This window comes from Penicillium coprophilum (assembly GCF_028826855.1).
Source record: "Penicillium coprophilum strain IBT 35676 chromosome Unknown utg000002l_segment0_segment0, whole genome shotgun sequence".
Classification (NCBI taxonomy): Eukaryota; Fungi; Ascomycota; class Eurotiomycetes; order Eurotiales; family Aspergillaceae; genus Penicillium; species Penicillium coprophilum.
This window is the reverse complement of record NW_026622721.1, coordinates 1,540,114-1,556,328: the sequence shown is the minus strand read 5'-3', so window position 1 is coordinate 1,556,328 and position 16,215 is coordinate 1,540,114. Positions and strand designations below refer to the sequence as shown.

At 48.1% G+C, this 16,215-nt stretch overlaps 5 protein-coding genes across 5 annotated transcripts; 2 read left to right on the top strand and 3 right to left on the bottom strand.

Annotated features, from left to right (window-relative positions):
- Window positions 1–1,798: 1,798 nt before the first annotated feature.
- N7500_001976 (Major facilitator superfamily domain general substrate transporter) lies at window positions 1,799–3,575 on the bottom strand (the record flags this gene model as incomplete). Its single annotated transcript, XM_056673122.1, has 4 exons — window positions 1,799–2,183; window positions 2,260–2,803; window positions 2,865–3,261; window positions 3,324–3,575. 4 exons carry the CDS (start codon window positions 3,573–3,575, stop codon window positions 1,799–1,801), a joined length of 1,578 nt encoding a protein of 525 aa, XP_056536641.1.
- Window positions 3,576–6,489: 2,914 nt separating this feature from the next.
- N7500_001975 (purple acid phosphatase family protein) lies at window positions 6,490–8,040 on the top strand (the record flags this gene model as incomplete). Its single annotated transcript, XM_056673121.1, has 2 exons — window positions 6,490–6,622; window positions 6,680–8,040. 2 exons carry the CDS (start codon window positions 6,490–6,492, stop codon window positions 8,038–8,040), a joined length of 1,494 nt encoding a protein of 497 aa, XP_056536640.1.
- Window positions 8,041–8,721: 681 nt separating this feature from the next.
- On the bottom strand, window positions 8,722–10,144 carry N7500_001974 (uncharacterized protein; the record flags this gene model as incomplete). Its single annotated transcript, XM_056673120.1, has 5 exons — window positions 8,722–9,171; window positions 9,252–9,460; window positions 9,517–9,656; window positions 9,713–9,939; window positions 10,010–10,144. 5 exons carry the CDS (start codon window positions 10,142–10,144, stop codon window positions 8,722–8,724), a joined length of 1,161 nt encoding a protein of 386 aa, XP_056536639.1.
- A 650-nt stretch (window positions 10,145–10,794) lies between these two features.
- N7500_001973 (GMC family oxidoreductase) lies at window positions 10,795–12,745 on the top strand (the record flags this gene model as incomplete). The annotated part of the gene is made up of 3 exons (XM_056673119.1): window positions 10,795–10,825; window positions 11,010–11,723; window positions 11,781–12,745. The coding sequence occupies 3 exons, from the start codon at window positions 10,795–10,797 to the stop codon at window positions 12,743–12,745; spliced, it is 1,710 nt and encodes a 569-aa protein (XP_056536638.1).
- A 1,046-nt stretch (window positions 12,746–13,791) lies between these two features.
- Window positions 13,792–15,729, bottom strand: N7500_001972 (uncharacterized protein; the record flags this gene model as incomplete). The annotated part of the gene is made up of 7 exons (XM_056673118.1): window positions 13,792–13,916; window positions 13,966–14,196; window positions 14,247–14,554; window positions 14,615–14,884; window positions 14,935–15,196; window positions 15,247–15,465; window positions 15,504–15,729. 7 exons carry the CDS (start codon window positions 15,727–15,729, stop codon window positions 13,792–13,794), a joined length of 1,641 nt encoding a protein of 546 aa, XP_056536637.1.
- Window positions 15,730–16,215: the final 486 nt, after the last annotated feature.

Sequence of the window (16,215 nt, the reverse complement as noted above, 5' to 3'; positions counted from 1 at the left end):
GACTATTATCCAAGTTCGGCAATTTGGTGAAACTTGGTACTCGTTTCATCAAGTCCCGGATGTTGCTTTCAGGGTAGTAGTGGCCTGAGACCTTGTTCGGGTGCTTACCACCCTGCTTATAATCCCGGTTGTGAGGGTTCAAATCGTCAAGGAGCTGTGCTCAGTATATTTTGGGCTACATTTTCGTTTCCCTAGGATAGTGTATAAGCGTTCGCAGCAGAACATACAGGCTTTGATGTATTAGGAATGTCACACAATCCACCAATATTCAACAGGACCGTAGACCCTGAAAAGTAACGTGGCAGAGTTCACAACCACTTCATACGCCTTGCAATATAACTCCCACCACCGAAGACGCCTGTCACTCCCGTGAAAACAATCAGGGATTTGTATCCACTCCCATATCTATACCCGTCGTCCCCCTCCCATGGCGTGTCATGAATAAGAGCCTTACTGAGGGGCCCAGAAACCGAGTTCCAAACGCATCTTCCTGCCGCAAGACACATCCCTGGGACACAAAGGCGAGGGTTGCCAGGATATCATTTTTAGCGGTATCACCCTCCTAGGCCAACCAGGCTCCAATAAACCCATTCAGTGTGGGCAGCTCTTTTAACTCACCAAGGAACGTTCCAGCATCATATTTAGCAGCACGTCTTGAGTTTCGCACTCAAAGACTCCGTAGTTGACTTTGGATTAAGTGCGATCGCCATAAGTGAGATTTGAGTGTTTATTCGTTTCCAAGATTACTTCCACGGCTACTTCGATGGTTAGGTACCTACCTACTTCCCGAGGTCCGTTTTCGCAATTTTGAACCAATCAGCAGCGTCAGATCCAATCTAAAGTGGAAATTACCCGAGGTTCCACCAACTGTGGAAGGCCCCATAAAAGTACTCCGTGGGGAGTGGGGAGTAGTTTGAACACAATTCAAATTTGAGATCCCTTCCTTCGATGCAACCGGGATGGAGGTCCTATGCATGAATGGACGATGAGATTGTCAAGCTGCATCGGATCCGCTAGTCTCGATTCCGTAGGAGTTCGAGGCCTGGGCATACAGAAGAGGTTTAGCGTTCATAACAATCCCATTGGTGTAAACTACAATGTACTGCTAATTAACCGGAATTTGCACCATGTTTCCGCGATATCTCGACCTCTATCGGCCAGGTTTTGTTTTGAATCAAGACATACCCTTATATAGCTACTATCATTATATTGTTAGAATACAAAGACTGTTTAATAAGTGGAAGGTTAGAATACAGCGACTATAACATATTAGTAGTGAGCTATAGCGGGAGCCTACAACACCCCTACGATTGGGCAGTGGGCTGGGCTATGGACCTGGGATCCGGGCCCATTTGTAGGTTTTATAATTCACTACTCTTGCTTATTATGGAGCCGGTCATCGAAGTACCACATGGCTGAGATAGCTTGGGGGCTATATATTTTACTATAGTGATATGGTAGAGTTCAGGCTGTATGGATAAGGCCCTATGAATTAACAAACTTACTTCATTGATAAAAAAAGATAAGGTCAAAACTATGAATCAAGCGGTGAGGTCTAGAGAAATTCAGTGGTAATCACTCGGGATAGGGAATATGTATCATCGCTATGACAGCTGCTATACACCATCGCAGATGTGGCAATGATGCGAATATTCCGGGTACTTCCACGCTGCTGATATAAATCTATCTATCTATCTATCTATCTATTCCAAACAGTCACATTGTCTGCGCCAACACTCCCGATCAAGGGCTGAACTCATCATCTCATAGCGCAAATTCCCAACGTGACATCCATCTATCAGTATACGTACTCAAAATTCGGGTTCTGCGCGTCAGTAAGATCAGCGAAGGCCGTGGAATCGGCCATAAGCTCAGCCTCGGCCCCTCTCTCCCGCAATTCCTCGCGCATCTTCTCCTTTCGTCGGTTCTCCCAGATAAACGCATAACGAAGAACAAAGAAAAGTATGAGCTCAAGGCAGTTGGCAACCAACAGAGAGCCGATACCCAAGGGGTATGCCGGTGCTTGCTCAGATTTGTAAAAGAAGGGACTAGCAATGTTGCCAATGCATGCTCCGAACCAGATCATACCAGATACGATCATCTTCTTGGACTGTCCACCAGTGTTGGAAGTAACAAGGGAGAGAGATATCACGAAGGATGCTTGGTATGATCCAGTGAGATAGCTGGATAGGGAGGAATCAGTCAGCTACTGCTTTTTCTAGACAAGGGTTGGGGCAACGATTAATTAGATTGACTTACAAGCAGATTAGTCGGCCAACATATGCATTGTCTGGGGCAAGCAAGAAACCGAGGGCGCCCGCAATCGTCGGAACCATGAACAGTGCGCAGACTAGAGTCCGGCTATTCTTCGGCATGTATTGGTTGGCGTATCCTCCAAGGACAATCCAAATGACGACGATTACTCCCTGGGGTATGCCGAGAAGTGCAGTATTGAGTGTGTCAAACCCGAGGCCTTGAATGACCAAAGTAGAGAAGTTAGATATTCCGCCGTTTGGCACGTTGGCAAGGAAGCCCAAGATGGTGAATAGCCACGTCTTATAATCGAGAAACGCCTCTTTGACCTGACCCCAGTTAACTTTTCGTCCCTCAATACCGGTCTGATTAGATCGCAGTCGGGCAATCATCAGGAGCTTCTCTTCACGATTGAAACCCCAAAATGTTGAGGGTGAGTTAGGTAACAGGAGGCCGATTGCAATCCCCCAAGCAGCGCAAAGAGCACCGATGATGAGGAACTCGTAGCGCCAAGATTGAAGACCACCTTTGATATTGCCAATTCCATAACCTAAGAAACGCAATTGGTGTTTGTTACTCAATGAAGTGATAATGAATGAAATGAAACATACCAATCAGACCGCCACCGGCAATACCAATACCGTTCCATAGATAGTATGCCGAAATACGCCATGGTTGCTCAGCACGGGTATAGTATGTAGAGACAACGAGCATGAAAGCAGGGTCGGCAATTGCCTCAAACGCTCCAGAAATTATCCTCAATGCTGCAAGCGCGCCGAAGTTCTGCGATGCAGCCTCGCACATGAGAAGCACGCCCCACATGAAGATGTTAAAGGCGAGATACCAAGCCATCCGGCTTCGTTGCATGAGAAGATTAGATGGGATTGCCCAAGCCAGCCATCCAAAGTAGAAAATACTTGATAGCCACGAGTATTCTGAACCGGATAGATGGAGATCGTCTTTGATGCCAAAGATCGCGGCGTAGGAAAGTGTCGTTTTGTCAACATACTATTAGAGACAGGTTGCGTTAGCTGTGGCCTGAAAAAGCGAATTTGAACCCACCAACATACATAGAAGAAGTAGCATATGCCCAGAAGTGGAAGGAGGCGGATGTCAAGCTTGCGTTTCAACCTTCTTTCCGCTTCTCTGTCGATAGCCTCATCGTTAGGGTATCTTTGAATGGCTTCAAGATACAGTTCACTATCTTCTCCTTGATTGATCTTGCCTGCCACCGAGACTTTGAGGTTTTCCTCTATATGCTGGACATCATTATCACTCTGTGCCCCCAGTACATCTGGAAGTTTTTCCTTTTTGTCCTCCATACCAAAATGCCAAAATCGAGATCAGTATTGACAGGTGTAATCGGGAAGGAATGCCAGAGAATATTTATGTAGCAGCAACAGTATATAGGGCGACTAGTACAATATAGAGCCCCGGCTTCGAGAGGCGGCAACTGGCAATCGAAGCTGGGCACAATTGCCATTGGTGGATTAAGTACATTGGTGGAATGTAATTTTGCGGGGATGTTAACCCACTGTGGTGACTTTGCCTGACCATGTACACTAACGGAAACTATCCTGGTACGCAGCATGGGGTAACCCGACAACTTGCATTCTGGTGGATTCCCCTGTACTTATGCTGACGACGGCACCTAGGCAAATGAATAAGATGATGAGTACACAATAAGCATGACAGAAAAGTTGATCGCTCGGCTCTCAGGCCGTAATGAAGTCGGACAATCTCCGACAACTGATGTTCACACGGGCTACAATATAAAAGCCGATGGATCTATTCTGGCTCAACCTTCTTCCCGAGTTCACCCGGGACTTGAGTACCTATTAAACCAGCATGTTCCACTGAGATAGTTGAACAATATTCAAACATGCGTATGACCCTCAATACGTAATATCTATAGCGTATGAGGGTGGGAAAGGCGCGCCCTCGGTTTTGAATTGCCGAAGGCGGCCACGATGTGATGTAATAACCATATTCCCTCGGTCTACTCTGTACGGATAGAGCCTATGTCGTTTCTAGTCGTAGCCCTGGAGGTCGGATGCTGATATGTGTGGGGTTGGAAAAGAACGTGGGGGCGGGGAATCGCTTCCCCAGGTGATGGCCACTGCCGAGCAATAGTAAGTACATAATGACCAGAAATCACTGGCAAATTGCGAGGCAACCGCTTCCTGAAGCTGCTACAAGATCCACAATGAAACTTTCTCCCAATCGGTGACCAAGATCGGCATATGGATTTACCTATCGGCGTTTGCATGCCGCCAAATGTCACATGAACTCGTACCGATAATATCAAACGGCCCACCCGATCCACCTGCAAATTAGTCAGAGGGCTCTAATAAAGTCACTAGAGAATTCCATTGAGACTGTCTTTTGGTCTCCTCAACTCACACTCGGGTGGGTAGTGTTGCTTAGCAGAAAGTTAGTTCGCCAGCCACTACCCATTCACTGGACGGTGCCTGGGATTGGTCCTCGCCAAGAAAGCTTCTTGGCCCAACACCTGGGAGTTGGGCTCCTTGGCGAGGTCAAGGAGGAGGCTTATCTTGTCCAATCTTTGGACAGTTGGGGTGCCTCTGTATCAATATGGTAGATACCTTGGGTATATCAGTGTGCGATCTTGTACTCAGGTTTAGCCGTCGAGGTGTGATACTGGCTACTGTCCGCTCGATTGGCCAATGGTGCTGGTAGCGAGGATGCAGGATATGATGACTGATGAGATGTGTGGCTGATCTTCATCTGTAGCAGATATTTGGTTGTGGCAAAAGTCACATCTCCCTGACCATCGCAAGATATCAGAACACTACTGTAGTTGTTGGAGCAAAAAAAAGGAAAGGGAGCGGGAGGCAAAGGTCGGTCATTGATCAATGATGAATGGGATTTGGTTCTTCAGTTGGCCGTAGAGAATATCCAGTGTGGTTAGACACCATGCTTCGGGTGTTGTAAGACATCCCACTTTCTTCTGCTGCAGTCGGCTGTCACAAGCCCATTGTGCTCAAACGCCTGACATCTCCTAGTTTGAGATCAGACCTCACTTTTGTTGTTTTTTTTTTTTTTATCTAAGCTCATAATCATGCCAAGTGAAATGGACCACGTGAGACTCTGGCGTTGCTGCCTAAACTGTCAGGCTACAAAATAGTGTTTGTTTGGTTTGCCTGTTTGGCTTGTTTGTTCTGTTCTGTCTGTGGCTGTTCAAGTTGCTCTCCCTCTTTGCTCTGCTCTTTGTCCTTGATATATTGTAGAAACTGATGATATTTGCATCCGTCCTGCTTTGCTTTCAGACAATGGATCAATCCTTATTCCTCCTCCTTGGTCTCTCTATTTCATACCCTAAACAGATTGTGACAACCGTAAGAGTCAAAGATGTCGACCTAGGACCCAACCCACATAGGTCTTGGACTTTTCGGTTCAACGCATCAGCCCAGGAACGATCCATCGTGCAACCCCCGTAAGGGCTCTCAGGCCTGGACTACACTACCTGGATAATGAATATATATACGGTCCGAAACAAAGTTAAGAGCCCACATTCCAAATTTTTAGAGATCCTGGTAGGTCCCCTGTCTGGAATAGAGTTACATATTCTGGAAGTTTGGCAAGGCTTGGCAATATCAAGCTATAAGAGACAACTTTGCACAAAGATCGGGTGCCATCCTCGGCACAAACTTGGTCAAGTTCTGCTCAGATAGTGGTGATCATCGTGACCAGTTTTTGACTCTCGTTTTCTACCCTTTGTACATCATATACAGGTGTGCTTCTCAAGTCGACATGGGAATTCTATTCAGAAAACAATCACATGCGCAAATTAATTAATATAGACCAGTTTCCCCGGAAAGCCAACCGATCCACCATATTTCCACACGTGCACACTAAATCAGGTCGGCCCATAAGATACCTTCCGACACCTAAACCGCCCGTCGCCAGAAATTGACCAATCTCCGAGTTTTCGTTCTCTATTGCAGCTGCACTAATCCTAACTTGTTGTGGTGAACTTTTGTGCCCAACAAAAATCAGGGATCGAGCTGACATCGCAGAATAACGATCTGCAGACTGAAGGATGTGCGTTATCCTTCGACCATGATTGGTCCTGCTTGCATTCCCCCGTACGCGAAGATGGTGTGCTTATGGTACCTGCGCCGAGATACAAAATTATATATAGAGCTCAATCGTGCAATTTCAATGCATATCTCTGACGTCTCACATTCGGATAATTAATTACATTATCTGGCTATGGTTGGAATTCTATCGCTCAAGTTACTGCCCTTGGTGGCTGGCTACGTCTTTGCTGGCGTTAGCTATCCAACGATTCCGACCGACTTGACTACGCCATTTCAGCAGCGATTGGCGGTCTATGGCCCTGATGGTGAGAACCCTGCTAGATATAGTGAACTTCAGTGAGGACTGACTCGTTTGTTTCTAGCTGTATCTGTCGGCTGGAACACCTTTCAACAGCTAAAGCAAAGTTGTGTGCTTTATGGATTGTCAGAAAGCAACCTGGATACCAAAGCTTGCTCATCTTCGTCGACTACCTACGACCCCTCCCGGACGTGGTCGAATGTCGCCATCCTAACAGGCCTAACCCCTGGGACAACCTACTATTATAAAATCGAATCCACCAATTCGACCGTAGGCCATTTCCTTAGCCCTCGCGCGCCCGGCGATAAAACCGCCTTCAGCATGGACGTGATCATTGATCTAGGTGTTTACGGCAAAGATGGCTTCACAAGCAAAAGCAGCAAAAAGGACACCATTCCAGTCATCGAGCCAGAACTAAACCACACCACGATTGGTCGCCTTGCAAAAACAGTAGACGACTACGAGCTTGTCATCCACCCAGGAGATTTCGCTTATGCAGATGACTGGTATCTCAAATTTGCAAACCTGCTTGATGGCAAAGAAGCCTACGAGTCCATTATCGAGCAATTCTACGATCAGCTTGCGCCAATTGCAGGCCGCAAGCTCTACATGGCCAGCCCAGGAAACCACGAAGCAGACTGCTCGGAAATTCCATACTTAAACGGCCTTTGCCCCAAAGGACAAAACAATTTCACTGAGTTCATGCACCGATATGAGAAAACTATGCCTCAGTCTTTTGTTTCCTCATCATCCAACCCAACGGCCCAAACACTGGCCCAAAAGGCCCGCACTCTCTCAAACCCGCCCTTTTGGTATTCCTTTGAATACGGCATGGCGCACGTCGTAATGATAGACACCGAGACAGACTTTCCTAAAGCACCAAGCGGCAAAGACGGCTCCGCCAAATTGAACGGCGGACCCTTTGGAAGTCCGAACCAACAGATCGAGTTTCTCGAGGCTGATCTCGCCTCAGTCGACAGGACTGTCACCCCCTGGGTAGTTGTCGCCGGACACAGACCCTGGTACTCAACCGGAAAATCGTCGAACATTTGCGGCCCCTGCCAAGAGGCATTTGAGGGCCTGTTTTACAAGTACGGTGTTGACCTCGGCGTTTTTGGCCACGTGCACAACTCGCAACGATTTGCACCTGTCGTTAATGGAACCGCCGATCCAAACGGTATGACCGACCCTAAGGCGCCCATGTATATTGTTGCTGGAGGCCCAGGTAATGTTGAGGGCTTGAGCTCTGTTGGCAGCAAGCCTGCCTATACAGAGTTTGCGTATGCCGATGACTATAGCTATAGTACGCTCAGGTTTTTGGATAAGCAGCACTTGCAGGTTGACTTTGTGAGGTCTTCCACCGGAGAGATCCTGGATTCTAGTACCTTGTATAAGAAACATGCGACGGATTTTGTAAAGCAGTGATAGAGATCGGGGCCTTTAATACATATCGCATGTGACGATAAGTCTGTGTTAATGAAACTGTGGGGTTTTTCATGTTTTCATTGGTTGAATGAAAGGAATTACTGTATATCTTAGAAATGATGTAGTGCAAGATGTTTGTTTCTGAAACAATCGAAGTTCGAGAAAATACTATATGCCAAATATGGAATGAGACACAGGTACATCATGGGGAATGGATCGCTGCCGTCAAACAGAGAGTGTTGCTGATGTTCGACGGGGGCCTGCATGTTCGGGCTAGCCCGGGCTAGTCCAGGGTATAAAGCACCAATTGAAGTGACTGTTTGCTGGGTTATTTGCATTGGACCCGGCGGCATAATGCATACATGACTCAGATTTCGATAGATTGTAAAATATTTAGCACCAATAAGACGAAGTTGTGTAGCGATTCAATTTTGAGGAGAATCGAATGGTATATCTCCAGCAAGAAAGAAAAGTATGTTATGGGTTGTATATGGAGAAAAGAAAGGGAAGAAGAAAGAGAGAATGCGCATCGACGCCAATATTTCCAAACGCCGTTCAATGTCCACAAAAGCACACCCCACGACTAATTGATATATACCTGAGCCCATATAACCGTATTAACCAAGGGCTCTAACTCAAATAATTACAATTATACAACACGTCATGTTAAAAATGTGGCTGTCATCGATGCGACACCTGACTGTTCCACTCCTTCGGGGGCGATGATGAATTGCCCACCCCAGAGCCTTCTTGGAAAGTCCATGGTTCACTCTGCACGACAGTCTCCGAGACAACAGTGATATCCTTGGAGGTAGGCTCAGACTCGGCTAGAATATGCTCATCGCTACCCCATGCGGATGCCTGCATATGCGATGGCGCAGCAGCGTTTGTCTTGCCCTTTTTGGTATCGCCTTCGCCACGGTTTGTCAAAGTTTGCAGACCTCGGCTAGAGAGCGGGTATGGCTGTCCTGATGTTTTTCCTCCCGAGGAACTGAAGACGTGGGAGAGACCAATTTTTCTGAAGCCCTTGCGAATAAGTGGTTGGATGATGGGCAGATTCGAAACAACGATTGAAACAAAAGTTTCACGACATGCCCATTGGGAGCCGGACTCAGCTCCGTCGGGGCTAGACTGTAATCAGTGTGTCAGATGTATGGTAGGTGATAGGCGTATGTTTCTATACAGGTATAGCATTATTGTATGGGACGAACCTTCATAATCGTAGCAGCACGAATAATTCCCGCTAACATGACAAATGTAGCACCAGAAAAGAGAATCATGAGAGGGATTTTTCGTTTCAGATTGAGGTTGACAGTCCAAAGAAGGGGAAGCGGGATTGAGAGAAGGTAGATGTCCGTGATAATGTTGAGAACGACAACGACAAAGACATAAACATGGGATTTGGTTGGCTGACAGAGATCTGTGAAGACAGAGTCAGATAAGAGGACTCTTATATCTGATGGAGATATAACTCACTGCCGGGGTCAGGATTGATCTGCCAAAAGGCATGGAAGGGCTGGCAAGACAGTAGCAGTGACAACGCTGCTGCGATGTATGTCACACCCAAAATAATATATCCCAGCCGGACTCGGGTGGGGAGGTGTTGGAGACCAGTCCTATGATATGCTTAGCGCATTGGTTCATTATGTGCAAGGTGATGTATGAAGCGCACGTCAATCGAGAGTAGAAGACTGCTAAGCTGAATTTTACCAGCCAGAGAATAGCCACGTAGAATGACCACCCAATAATCTGGATCTTAGATCCCGCAACACGATAGGACCACTCAGTTGAATTAGGATCCAGCGCTGCTCGCTGCTCAGGCGTCATGTAGCTGTTCGTCAGGCCCTGGAATTTGGCACCGACAAGGTACGCCGCTACTGTTTCAAGTATAAAAAAGACCTAGTAAAGAGCAATGGGGGTCAGTTGTAGTCCTTTCAATAGTGCAAATAGATTAGACGAAACAACATACCCCCGCCAATGGCATAAGATAATCATCAAGTTGGAAATTGGCTGGCCCAACGAGCTTCCATCGTACCATTATACGTATGATAATTATTAAAAGAGCCAAGGACAGCAAGGTCCATGCCTCAACATTCTTAGCCATTCTTCGAAGTCGGTAATTCGCAAAGCAGACAAAAGAACGGAAGATGAGGACGGGAGTTGGAGAGAATTAAAAAGGAACGCTGCAGCCAGACCGGCCCACTGGAAATCTCCAGAATGTAGAGATTTACTCCATGTAATGTTTTATACAACTAGCTTGTCAGGCTAACTACATAGTGCAAATAGTCAACCCCCTGGAAGATCATCCCTGTAAAGATCATCCATGGAAATTTGCATGAACCCCACCAGGTCCACCCCGATCCACCAGATCCACCCCGCCAAAGATAAACATATCCCTGTCATTGGTACGGGGGGCGATGATCCGTTTGCCCGACACGGGAGGCATATCCCGACCACGGGTCACACCTTGAAACCGTTACCAGGCGTTGTGGGGGTTATGTTACAAGCCAACTTATCATTGGCCAATTCATGAAGTAGCTCGCTGTGCACGTTGTAGAGCCTTGAGACTTGCATGAATTACTATATTGGGAATAGAGTCCCCCCCTATAGTTTGCTCCGCTGTCCTCCGTTGGAGAATCATATTTATTCTCCTTTCCTGATAATTTTTCGCACAAATTTCAAAGTTGTCTCCTGGTGCTTGTAATTTTGGTGATTCCAATCCGATATCTGCACCATCTCAGGTCATTACGCAACATGTCTACCTTCGATTTTGTCATTGTCGGAAGTGAGTGATCATCCTTCCGCCCTAAGTGTGTTAGCGTTTACCCCTCCGACAGGGGTCTCATTATCATAAATGGTTATCATGAATTGAGAGTACCAAACTTGAGAAATCAGACCTAACCCCCGCAAACGAAATGACACACGTATGCCCATTCTCTAAATTCAGATCTATCTAACACATATCACAGCTGGCCCATCTGGCTGCGCCCTCGCTGCCGGTCTCGCTAACTCGACTGCAAAGCCCCGCGTCCTCCTTCTAGAAGCAGGCGACAAGAACGAAGATCGCAACCTTCGCATCGACGGCCAGCGATGGCTCACATTCCAGGACCAGTCAATGAATTGGGGGTTCAAAACTACCCCGCAGCCGGACTGCAACAACCGTGAGATCGACTACAGCCGCGGCCGGTGTTTGGGCGGGTCCAGCTCCATCAATTTTGGCGTATACAGTGTCGGCGCCCGCGACGATTACCAGGAGTGGGCAAGAATCGTTGGCGATGAAACTTTTGCTTGGGGAAATGTTCAACAAAAGTTTAAGAACCTGGAGACCTTCCATGGGGAGATTCCGGAAGGCATAGATAAGAAGTATGCGAACCCAAAGATGGAGAACCATGGAAGTGAGGGCCCGTTACACGTTGGTTTCGCACGGGAGTGGGAGCGGGACTTAACAGACGTCTTGGATGTCTTCGAGGAAGCTGGGTTCCCGTTGAATCCCGATCATAACTCGGGAGATCCAATTGGCATGTCGGTGTTGATTAGTTCGGCGCATAAGGGGCTGCGGTCGACAGCCGGGGATCTCGTCAAGGAGGAATTGGACAACTTGACTATTCTTACTGGGGCCCCTGTGCAGCGTGTCCTCTTGGACGGAAAAAGAGCTGTGGGCGTTGTGTCAAACGGGACCGAATGTGAAAATGCGACCTATCCATGCTACGTGAGACCCAAATACTAATCCGTGTGCATAGACCGCGCCGAAAAAGAAGTCATTCTATCCGCTGGCTCCCTCAACGATCCCCGTATCCTGATGCACTCAGGTATTGGCCCCATCGCCCAACTCCAGCAATACAATATCCCCGTCGTCCAGGATGTACCCGCCATGGGCCAGGGTTTGCGCGACCATTGCTTCGTACCAATGGTGAATACTCGCACAGAGACCAGTACAGACCGGAAGGCATTTTATGGTGACAAAGCTGCCATGGACGCTGCGCTAAAGCAATGGCAAGAAGATGGCACAGGACCTTGGTCGAAATTTGCCTGCGAGCTGGGCATCGGCTGGTTCAAACTGACCGAACAGCTTATTTCCTCACCGGAATTCAAGGCCCTCCCAGCAGACGAACAGAAGTACCTTCTACAGGAGACCGTGCCGCACTACGAGATCCTCACTCATTTCCCCGTCCACTGGGTCATCCCGGATTTCCCGCCCGAGGCATTGAGCTACTCCTGTCTGCTTGTCTTCCTGTTCAACGCGCAGACTCGCGGTGAGGTCACATTGCAATCCTCAGACCCCGACGCTCCGCTCTCTTTCAACCCCAAGTTCCTAGCCCACCCATTCGATCGTCGACTCGCGATCGAGGCTTTGCGCGACTCGTTCCGCATCGCCAAGCACGAATCCTACACAAAGGACAACTTGGCAGAGCTGGCAATGCCCAAGGGCGAATCAGACGAGGATTTGCTCGAGTACTGGCGACAGAACATTTCGTCAAGCTGGCACATGACGGGGACGGTGAAAATGGGCAAGAAGGGCGATGTGGATGCGGTCGTGGATCCGGATTTCAAGTTGGTAGGTATTGAGAATCTGCGCGTGGCAGATATGTCGGTTGTGCCTGTTTTAGTGAGCGCGCATGTCCAGGTTGCTGCGTATGTCACTGGTGCGATTTGTGCAGAGAAGTTGATCAGCCAGTATGGCCTTTCAAAGTCGAGCCTTCCTTAAATATAGTGTTGATAGAGCAATGCAAATTATACGTTGTATACGGTATCTCCACATGGAAAATGAACTAGACACTTTTGTCGATCGTCTGAATAAGGAAATATATCGAGCTATCCTAACGTTCCGAGGTTCTTCCAAGGTTGCGGAGAAATTTTCCAAGTTTTTGCTGGTAAACTTAAAATGATTGAAAAAGACCCTATTCTGGTAATTTTAAGAGGCATAAATACCATACTAGCGTGACCCGGGGATTATCGGGGATTACTATCACCAATTGGGTAAGTGGTGGAAAGTAGTCCGTCCCCTCGGTACCTATAGGCAGTGGAGTTGGTATTGTTAGGGGGTTTGAGAGTTCTTGATACTTCCAAGATCATAGCCAGCACTATACCTTGAAGGCTTTCGTTAGAGCAGCCATAAACACTCAATTTAATGATAGCGCCAACCTGGATACTTGACTAACGAACCGTATAAGAGATCATCCTACCTATAATTAGACTGTGGCAAGCCCCATATACGTGTCGGAGGCCTCCACCCAGAAACCAATGCAGGACCCATCGAGGGGGCTTCCCTGTCGGTATGAAACTCGCATGAAATATGGGTCTGCACAGAATACCCAGTATTTTGGACGCTTGGCACGATTCATCATGAAGTGATCTACCCTGTGAAATACTCCAGCACGTAGGAAATCCAAGAAAATTGATTCGTGAATGAACAAAGTAGTGATATCCGCATCTTTGCTAGCAAATCTTTGCGACACCCCGAGATAATTGTCGCCGGGGTGTTATACTTGATGTACATGTTGGTGTGATCAGCCGTAGTAATTCACCAAAAGATCATGTGTAGGTTTCTAGGGATTGACCTATGAAACGTATTACTTGACATAAGATGTACATTGTGGCTAGATGTCAAATTGATATTCTGGTTTCTGGGCGAGGGCAGTAGTGGTGGCGTTGCAGAAGAATGCAATGACATAGGACTAACATAGACTACCTAGCAGATTACTTTGCTCCACCTCTTGACCCTACCATCCTGATATAAGAGCTATAACGATATCAAACAGCATTCTTGGTCTCTTGAACCTCCACATGGGCCGTGGCCCTTTCCTTCTCGTCATCCCGATCGAGCTGTTTATGAACAGCCGCAGCGACCTCGTTGGCCTTTTCTTTACCCTCGAACACTGCTTACGTTAGTTCTGTCCCTTGCAGTAGAACTGGACGGTCACTTACTGAACGACAGTTCCTCAAGAGTTCGACCCGAAGTTTCGGGGAACAAGAAGTATATAAACACCAGTTCAAATCCCAGCCAGCTGCAATATACTAAGAGCCACTTCCAAGCGATGCGCGTCAGACCAATGGGGTTCACGTAGGTGGCAAAGAAGCCTGCACCGCGGCCATAGAACTGGAACCAGGAGAGACCGCGTGAGCGGCCAACATAAGGGAACAGCTCAATCAGATACGCTTGTTAATGTCAGTATATTCCCACGTTATGAAGAAAGATGGAAACGCACTGTAGGTCAGAGCATTATAGCCCAGGTTATAGGCGGGCGTGTAGGCGAAGATAAAGAAGATAGTCAGAATGGCTGCGGATTGAGCCTGTGTAGTCATAAAACGCTCCATGGAGATGGTCCATCCAATATACACGCACAGCAAGGAGATCGCGCAGGTCAGGTACATTGGCCGACGCTTGAAGCGCGGTGCCGTCAGCGCCAGCGCAGTTCCGGAGACAAGGCCCCAGCAGGCGATGCCGATGTTGATCTTGGACTTGACCACGCTGTCTGTTACTCCGATCATGTTCAAAAGATCGCTCAGATAGTACCTATTAAATGTGTCAGCGAAGGCGAGGCCTATAGGGCAAATTCCACAAGTGAATGCATACGTGGTGAGCGTGTTGCCGGACCATTGTGTGAATAAGCCAAGAAAAGCGGAGATGAGCAGTCGACGACGCATGCCAGCTGTGCGGAACATGTCCAGCCAGGATTGTTTTGACTCTTCAAGCTCGATTTTGATGGTATGCTCGATCTGCGCGATTTCAGCCTTGACGATGACCGAGCCGCGGTCACCCTCCGCGTGATACTTGGTGAGGATGTCAAAGGCTTCGTCATAGCGGTCTTTGCTAATCAGATATCGGGGACTTTCGGGTAGGAACCTGAGCATGTGTAAGTGGAAGCAGTCGCGACAGCGACGGGGGCGTCCTACATCACCGTCGAGATCTGGATCATGGCGGGCGAAATCTGGAGAAGGGACGGGATTCGCCATGCCCAATCGGACTCAATTTTCACCGTCCCTAGGCCCACGGCTGCCGCAATCACCTGGCCGATGAAGTACGAGGAGTTGAATAGGGAGGTAAGAATCGGTCGTTCCTTAGGGTAACCCAGCTCTCCCAGCATAGACGATCCTGCGACGATGCAGAACGGGATTCCGAACCCTAGAAGCATACGCGCGACGATGTACATGGCCACTAGGAACCGTTAACGATATCCCAGAAATGATAGAGAAAGGTGTAAATACCGCCGTTGGAGAAGCCCTGTATGAGGGCCCCGACCAAGCTCACGCATGAGCCAAACATAATCGTCCATCGTCGCCCGACTTTCTGATTGAGGTATGGGACAAATGGCAGCGAGAGGATAGCTCCGAGGGAGTATGCAGCACCCAGAAAGCCCTTGAGGTTTGCTTCGATCACGTACTCGGGGCGATCATCCACGATCTTCCCGGTTTCTTGACCGAAATCTATATTCGACGGTTAGTCTCCTGTAAGTTCATCCTACATGGGGAAGACATGCACTTGTTCCAAGTATAAACAATCTGGACCGTGTTGATTATCTGCGAGTCGAATCCTGACGTGATCTCGATACCCATACACGCCGGAAACAAAACAAAATAGAGTCGTCTCAGATTCGGCTTCTTGTACCAGGGTGTACGGTCCTCGGCCAGCAAGTTAGCCAGCACAGGCTCGGCAACATCCTCCTCGCGCTGCTTTTTTATCGCAACCATGTTGAAATGCTGATGTTTCAACAGTCTTGATCTGTGGACCCCTGAAGACTTAGTGGGACCCAGCAATAGTTATATACGCTGTCTGCTTTATGCTTAGCATGTTGGCTCAGTTTCAAGCAGCCTAGATCCGCCTGACCCCTCAAGGTGTGCACAGACGGGCTGGAAGGCTTCATTCTATCATGTCGAGGAAGAAAATTCGGGTAGGATCCCCGCTGGAGAAATTACAGTTTAATTACCCCACGGGGTAGCTGGAGGTGGGGGCAAGCAAGAGCAAAATTCTGGCTTGCAAGGTCATGGATGTGATTGCTTGACGCCAATCGCACAGTCTTGGCACTTTATCCTAGCGTAGAGAAGGTTACCTGCAGGGACTTCGCGGAGTCTCCCCGAGAGTTTCAGGCCAAGAGTAAGACGACAGTTGCCGCAAGTTAGTTAGCGTGGAAGATGCATTGCAGATAGATTCTCAAAGAGGAACGGAGCTGTAGCAGC